At 38.5% G+C, this 8812-nt stretch overlaps 1 protein-coding gene across 1 annotated transcript in view; it reads left to right on the plus strand.

Moving 5' to 3' along the window:
- The window catches only part of PTPN22 (protein tyrosine phosphatase non-receptor type 22), a 134540-nt gene that overhangs the window by 7478 nt on the left and 118250 nt on the right, over positions 1-8812 (plus strand). The window contains exon 2 of the mRNA XM_007949037.2: positions 8482-8590. Within this exon, the coding sequence (XP_007947228.1) occupies positions 8482-8590 (109 nt within the window). The remainder of the gene's footprint in view (positions 1-8481; positions 8591-8812) is intronic.

The raw sequence follows: 8812 nt of genomic DNA on the forward strand, positions 1-8812 counted from the left end.
AGGTGAGACGAAGTCTGGCCATTCTTGCTTCCAAGGAGCATTCTGGCTGCACTTCCTCCAGGACAGATCTGTTAGTTCTTTTAGCAGTCCATGGTACCTTCAGCATTCTCTGCCAGCACCACAACTCAAAAGCATCAACTCTTCTTCGGTCTTCCTTATTCATTTTCCAAAATATAACTTAGACACAGGAAAGTTTCAATATATATACATGTTGTTGTTGTTGTTGTGTGCCGTCGAGTCGGACCTGACTCAGAGTGACCCCTCCTGGGGTTTCCGAGGCAGTATCACTATGGAAGTAGATTGCCCCATCTTCCTTCTGAGGAGTGGTTGGGGTTGGAACCGCCAGCCTTTTGGTTAGCAGTCAAATGCCTTAGGCGCTTGCTGTCTTACTTTTCTTCTTTTAAGTTTGATGAGGACCATCCTCTTCCATTATTGTATTATTTATCAGACAGATGACAGTTTACAAAAGAATAGGCATCCTCTTTAGCCAGTTTTACTGCAGCCAATTGTCGTTTACGACATGTACGTTTCAGCCATTTTATTATATTTGGGTTAAGCTTTGTGTGTTATATGCTGGTCAATTTGTCCAAGTTATTTATATTTATTTTATTTTCTGCGGTGTTTCCTCCCCTCCCCTCCCACCCCTGGTTACTTGTTTATATTGGAAGCTCCTTAGATATACTGTTTCTTTTCTACACCACAGGCAATTGAAGCATATTCATTAGAAAGCATGTGTAAAAGTATTCACTGTGTATTAAAAGTAAGTGCGTAGCAAATGTCAAGTTCTGTGTAAAGAGTATACATATATAAGCTCATTGGATATTGTGGTAGTTCAGTTTGTGTGTCAACTTGGCTGGGCCTGGTTGAGTGGCTGCTCAGCTGAATGTAGTATTCCCATGATGAGACTGGCAATCAACTCCATGGTGGAATCGACAGTGAGCATCTGAGTAGCTGCTTTAGGGATGTGGTCTGCTTCCTGCATGTAAGGAGAAGCCTTGGAGAATGGTCTCCAGCTTATGACACGCTTGAACCCTGCATGTAGCCATGTCATTGTGCAGCAGCCTGTCATGCTCTGCCGACCTGGGGACTTATAATGGACTTAAATTAATGGTCTCCCGTGTGGTTTGGTAACATCAGGACTGCCTTTTTACTTGTCAACCTTGGGTCTGTCAGTCTCAGCAGCCAGCAGCTAAGTGAAGAAAAGCCTCCAGCTTCAGTGGGCTGGGAGCAGGAGGCAGAGCTGAAGCCCAAGGTTGAGGGGCTTTCCTCCAGCCCCTAGAGCCTGGCACTTTGAACTTGGACTTCTGGCCTCCCAACCTGTAACAGAATAAACTCCTGTTTGTTCAAGCCATCTCATTGGTGGTATATTCTTGTCAGAGTGGCACTAGGTAACCAGAACAGACATGCGTTTGTACACAGGCTGGAAGAGAATATCGAAATATGGATACAGCTTTACATAGATAGAGCAGTTTGATTATGGTGTATCTTTTTCCTTTTTTAAAAATATTTTGGAGTGGAGAAATTACAAAAAGGATACAAATAACAAAAACACCTCTAATACCACTTTCTCTATCAAATGGATCTATATTTAAGATATAATAATCCAGATTTGGGTTCCTGTAAAGATTACAGCCTAAGAAAACCTATAGTGCAGTTTTATTGTATCCTGTAGGGTTGCTATGAATCAGAGTCAACTTGATGGCACATAACAACAGTGTTGGTCAGAATTCAGAAATATGCTGTCTCATGTTGCTGGTACAACCTTTCAGGGGGCAAAGTTTGTATTCCTTTTCTGATATATACTTGGGTAACATACATCAAAGGGGTCACCAGGAGTGGAAATCCATTTGATGGCAACTAATAACAACAACTTATATCAAAAACCTGTTAAATGGGCCAATTCTTTGACTACTTCCAAAAATTCATCCAAAGGATAATGAAAGAAATGTATATAGATTTTGGCTATATGTTACAGTATTATTTAGAATAATGAAGATTGAAAGCAACTTAAATGTCCAACAATATAAGGAAACAAGTAATTTATGTTATATCTTAAACAATGGAATAGTCTGCCACCATTAAAAATAATGCAAAAGAACATAAATTGATGAAGAGAACAATTTTCAAAACTCAATATACAGTGCAATCCAATTTTTATTACATACATATAGATAAAAGAATATTAAGAATGGTTAACTTTGGGTAGTGAGATTACAGGTAATTTTCATCCTTTCTGCTTTTCTGTATTATCTAATTTTTTGTCAAACTATGTACTACATTTTTATTTTATATATATTTAAAATTTTCCTTCAGTGCTATAAGATTTCATTAAAACAATAATAATAATATTAAAAGAAAGATGAATTTTGGCAGCTATGTTTCTTGGGGTGGGGTGTTTTTCTCAAAAAGGTAAAAGTTGCATTTATTAATATGAAGATATTAAGTGTAAAGAGTTCAATGAACCCTAATAGAAATAAGTTACCCAGTTCTGAAGCCCAAGTTTAATTGCAAATGTTGGTTTAAAGAAGTCAGACCAGCATTGTAACAAGTTCTGGAGACTCATCCTAGACAGACCAGAAAGGATCTGGCTGTGTATCTTAGTTCTATAGAGAAGACCTAGATACATCCTGGTTCTCTGTTTATAGTAACAATACTAACCAAGCAGCCTTGAACACAGTACTCATGCATAACAAATGCACAACATCTGTTGAATTGAAATGACTCAGTGTGAATCAGCCAACCACTTGAACATACTTATTAGCATTTCTTGACTTTTTTGCACTTTAAGGTCAACTTTTTTTTTTTAATTTATTTCCTGCAACCTCCAGAATAAACATATCACATCACCTCTAACACTGATTTCTCCCAAACCCACCTCCAGCCTCTCACTAGGGACCATGCAATTGCTCACAGGATATTTTAATACATTTCTTGCTATTTTCTCACATTTTAAGTATTTAAAGTTGAATCTCTTGCTTACTCGCCCCATTTTAGCTATTGCCTACCCACTTACCCCACTATTGAACTTACATTCAACCCCTTTAAGAATACTCTCTTAGTGGAGATGATTGTATGCACACTCAGAGACAGTTCATTCTTGTCCTCCACCACTACTGGTATAGTACTTTTGCAATTCCATTCCTTAGCACTCTTACTTTCTCTGTCCTATTGGAGGCTTGGGATAGATAAAACTGACCAGCAGCTGTAAGGCACTGAGGAATACCTTGAGGAACTCTGAAGACAGCTCACCTCTAGCACCTAGCACAGGAGGCCCAAGTTTGATTTTTCTCTCTCTAAAATGTAACTTATGCTGTGTCTTCTATATAATGATATCGTCCTTCAAGGCAAAGATATTGAAGTCTTGTGTGTGTTTCTGATCTTTTTTAGGTGTGGCCTTAATTCATTTACTACTTAAAATGAGAACCACACATTGAAGACTTAGCCCTGATTTCCAGAATCTTATTGCCAGGACCCCAGTTCTGCTCCCCTAATTTGAAAGGACATGGTAGTATAGTCCACAAAACAATAATCTTATTATTACTTTACCAAGCACACACAAAATTCAGCTCGTTATACATTCCAATCTATTTTGGGACCCATGAGGGAAGCTGGCTCCTTCACTTTATTTTCTGTTACTCTTGTTCTGTATTCTCTTGCTGGTGCCATATCTAGAGCACCCACATCCCCTACCTTGTGGTTGGCAGAGAATTCCTTCTCCCTTTGACTTCTTATCCCCCATCCTCACGCCAATCCATCCCCATGGTCCTGCTTTCTCTTTTATCCCCTTTTCTTTCCTACTCTCAGTTTCTCCTCTCCCAGTTCATAAGGTTTATCAGTTCTTCTGTCCTCAGCTTTTGTTATCAGCTAGGTTGATGGAGTTTAAGGGCCTAGCAGTCAAATGCCTTAGGCATTATGCCACCAGAGCTCCCAGAGGGTAGAAAAGGGGAATTTGAAAAGAGAGGCTTTCACAGGGGTCTGACCTCATGGTATAATATCTACCAAAAAAAAAAAAAAAATCAAATCTCTCACACTTTCCAAATGAACAATTCTATAGGCATTTCCTTTGTGATATTTGGCTAAAAGACTTTCCCTTTGTCCACCAACCAGATCAGATGTCTGGGAGTAGTAGAAAGAGAGTAGTAGAAAGAAAGAACAAAAAAAGTCTTCTTGCTCCGTTGTTGAAGATGGCATGGTTTACACATAACATAAACTTTATCTGTGACATTTTTGGTTCAAACCCACCAGCTGCTCTGCACCATGTGGAAGGAAGATGGGGCAATCTACTTCTATAAACATTTAGAGCCTCGGAAACCCAATGGGGGTCGCTATGAGTTGGAATCAACATGATGGCAGTGAGTTTGGTTTTTGGTTTGATCTTATAAAAGAGATGTTGCCTATAGTGGTTTACCTGGAAAGAATTCCACAACCAAAGCAAAATGAAACAAAAGCAGTGTAACAAGTAGTATGCACTGGGTTGAATTCTGGAGATTTCTAGAAGGACTATTCTAGGACTTGGGATCTTTTCAGCAGAGAACATAAGACAGAGGGAAGCAGAGTGCCACATCTTTCTCTCATGAAGTGGCTGGAGGGTTTGAACCACCAACCTTTTGCTTTAACTTCTGTGGAAATATTTTGTAGTTTCTAACGTGTCTGGGAAGGAGCTCTAGTGGTGTAATGCCTAAGGTATTTGACTGCTAACCAGAAGGCTGGTGGTTCAAACACACCAGCCACTCCTCAGAAGGAAGACTGGACAATCTACTTCCATAGAGATACCGCCTCAGAAACCCAAGGAGGGGTTGCTATGAGTTGAATTGACTTGACGACAGTGAATTCAAACCATGGTGAGAAACTAGAAGTTAAGAATTGACTGTACACCTGCTTTCAATAGGTGGCCTGTGTCTGCTCTAAGTCTGAAAACAGAAAATGTGGTCATTAGAACCACACATGCTGGCATCTGTAGTTCAGCAAATAAACAGGCAGTGGCTGTTTGCTTCATTTGGTGTCCTCGATTGGAAAAAGCTTATGTTCCTGTATGATAAGGAGTTGTTATGAGAATTATCTACTTATTATTTGGAAAATATAAATTTAATTAGAAATAGATATTTGGTAATTGTGTTATGAACACACTGTTAACAAACATCTCATGACTCCAACTCTTTCACCCTCTCCTTGAAGATTAGATTGTGTCTAAGCTATCGTGAGCTAATTTTGAAAGAAACATAATGATGGCTGTGGCTGTTTTGTTAGATCGAATTTCTATTCTCCACTACTTCTTCTCTCTCTCTCAGTTATGATACTTACATTTTAGCTCCTCTTAGCTCAGTCATTTTGCTTTTTTTCAACCACTTAGTTCAGTCTCCTTAAGTACATTCCTACAGGTAAAAATAAAACCTTTTTAGCTATGTGAAAGTACTATATGAAAGACAAGCAACAAAGTAACAGTAACAACCACAAAACAAAAATTACTGCTGTAGATTCGGACTCAGAGAGACCCTATAGGGCACAGCAGAACTGACCCATTGGGTCTCCTAGTCTGTAAATTGTTTTAGAAGCAGACTGCCACATTTTTCTCTCATGGAGTGGCTGGAGGGTTCAAACCACTGATTTTTGGTTAGCAGCTGAGTCCTTTAACCATGTGACACCAGTAATAATAACCCTCCCCACACCCCTTTTTAAAATTTTTCCTTGTTGCTAGTAACTTGAGAAAAGTTCTTACTCTATTTCCTTATTTCCCTTCATTAGGTCACCCTGTGGAACAAAATAGACCATAATTATGGCTGAGAAATGCAAAAGCAGTACCAAGGATATATTTACGGGAAGAAAACGAAAGCTATAGATGTAAAGAAGTGATTTTACACATGCATGTCAGTGACATCAATTTGTACAATCTTGAAAGAACCTAGCAGTCATCTTTAGAAGCTTCATAACTAAAGGCCAGTAGGAAATGTAGAAAGCCTTAAGTACCTAGCTAAGGAGTTTTGACTTTTTTCTAATGGCAAGTTGTTTTGAGCAGGGAGAGATAATGTATTTTAGTAAGATTAATTTAGCATAATTAAGCCCAATGGATTTGAATGGGAAGGGACACAAAGTGTGGAGTTGAGAAGCAGTTGCTATGATAGTTCAAGTTTTAAGGGACAGGGATTGAAACTAAGGTATTTGCAGTGAGCATGGAAAGGAAGTAAGATATGACACGAGAAGAATCAGTAGGACTTGCTGATTGAAATTAGGGGTGAGAATTGTGGGAAAGGGGGAATGAAAGGAGACTCAGTTTTTAGAGTATGGTTGCCTGAAAGAAAGATAGTGCCACCAGCATTAACATATCAAATAGTTAATGATAATTTCAGTTTTAAATGTGCTGAGTTTGAGATTGTAGTAAGATACCCAAGTGGAAAAGTCTAGGATATGATTGGGACTTAGTAATCAAAGTTTGCTATAGATATTTGAGAATTACCCAATACAAAAAAAACAAAACAAAACTCACTGCTATCGAGTCAGATCCAACTCATAGCAACCCCTCCTTGGGTTTTCAAGGCAACATCTCTATGGAAGTAGATTGCCCAGTCTTCCTTCTGAGGAGTGGCTGCTGGGTTTGAACTGCCAGCCTTCTGGTTAGCAGTCAAATGCCTTAGGCACTACGCCACCAGAGCTCCTGGGGTTAGAATTATGATTCAATTTAAGTCAGTGAAGTCAAAAAACACTCGTCTGTTTTCTATAAGAGTATATGATATCTCTGAGCAAAAGCATATAATAAAAGAAGAACACACAGTTGAGGAATTAGCTTTAGAATTTTGGGTAATTTGCAATTAGATGATAGAAAAGGAGAGAGCCAGTAAGAAAGAATGAGGAAGACAAGTCAGAGAGGAAAGAAGAGAACTAAGATAATGTAGACTAATAAGAGCTAAGGGAGGAGGAAGTTTCAAGAAGGAAGTTAAAGAGAGTAAAGAACAGTAGATACTGAGGGATCTAGCACATGGAAGTAATTAATGCTCTTCAAGTGGCAAATCTGAAGATAATGAAATAATGGCCAAATAATGAAAATTATTTTTTTCAGTTCAAGTCAACAAATGTTTATTGGCAGTCATAGATGTTTTCCCCTCGTTTTTCCCAAACTGAGTACGGGTTCACAAAAATCAGATCTATTAGATACAGTTTCTTTGAATGATAAAGGAGATAAACAAGATTTAGGGCAAATTCCAAAAGGAGACAAAGAAAAACTCTTTTTCTTGGACCTATTCTTTGGTCTATAATAAAATATTGGCAAATGGAGTAATTTTAAGGCATTATTTCACTATCTTGAAGAATTTTGTTCAACTACATTAAATTAGAACTCTGTCTGGCCCAGATCATATTCTACCAATAGAACATGATGCTATTTAAAGATTATTATTTGTTTGGTTAAGGTATGAGCTTAAAGTTTGGGTCACGTTATTAAAAGTGACTGCTTTTGGGACTGAATGAAATCTTACTGGATATAAAGAGATTGTATTCAGCTAAAGCTCAATTTTACTTAAAAAAAAAGTGATATGAAGTGAAAAGACTAATGGAACTTAACTTTTCTATTGGCCATTGTCATAGATTGAATTGTGCCCCCCAAAAATATGTGTCAACTTGGCTAGACCATGATTCTCAGTAGTTTGGCAGTTATGTAATGATGTAATCATCACTTATGACATGATCTGATGTGATCAGCCAATCAGTTGTAAGGGGATTAAGGCAGAGTGCAACCCCTTTTATCAGGTCATAGCTCTAGGGTATGGCCTAAATCACCTTCTATCTTACAAAAGATAAAAGGAGAGAGAAAAGAACAGAGAGAAAGAGAGAGAAAGAGCAAGGGGCCTCATTATCACCAAGAAAGAAGACCAGGGAGTGGTGCACATCCATTGGACCTGCGGTCCCTAAGCTAAGAACTTCCTAGACCCAGGGGCAGATCGAGACATATGGAGATTTCCAAGAAAGGCTGAGCCCATAGATACTGAAAAGAGACAAGAACCTTCCCCCAGAGACAACAGAGAAAGCCTTCCCCTAGAGCTGGTGCCCTTTATTTGGACTTCTAGCCTCCTAAACTGCAAGAGAATAAATTTCTGTTTGTCAAAGCCATCCATTTGTGGTATTTCTGTTAGAGCAGCCCTAGATAATTCAGACAACCACTGAACTATACAGCAGCTGTAAAGAAATTAAATAAAAATATTAATATCTGACTCTTGGGGTGGAGCATACAGCTTGTTTTTCAAAGATATTTGGTTATTAAAATATTCATCAGTTTCACCTCTAAGTTTTAGCTATTTGTGGCTTAGTTGTAGAAAGTGTGGTCTTTTCACTTCTTCAAATGTTATTTAACTCTGCTGTTCTTGGGCCCTGGGGTTCTGTCCTGAATGGAGCCAGACCCAGATGAAGATAGAATCGCTGAAATGAAAGGTTGGGAAGTAGCTTCTCCCCTACTTTCCTGAGGAAGATTTAATTATTCTTGGAATTTTATTATAGAAGCTGAAAAGGCAATCTACCAAGTACAAGACAGACAAAACCTATCCTACAACTGTGGCTGAGAGGCCCAAGAATATCAAGAAAAACAGATATAAAGATATCTTGCCCTGTAAGTTCCATTTCTTCCTATAAACTTATACCTTCTCCCAAATTCAATCATTCCTATCCTTTTTTTTTTTTTAACCTATTGCTGTTCCTGGGAACTCTGGTAGCATAGTGCCTAAGGCACTTGACTGCTAACCAGAAGGCTGGTGGTTCAAACCCACCAGCCACTCCTCGGAAGGAAGGTTGGACAATCTACTTCTGTAGTGATACTGCCTTGGAAACCCAA

This window comes from Orycteropus afer, unplaced genomic scaffold (assembly GCF_000298275.1).
Source record: "Orycteropus afer afer isolate SDZICR_OR568_19922 unplaced genomic scaffold, OryAfe1.0 scaffold00010, whole genome shotgun sequence".
NCBI lineage: Eukaryota > Metazoa > Chordata > Mammalia > Tubulidentata > Orycteropodidae > Orycteropus > Orycteropus afer.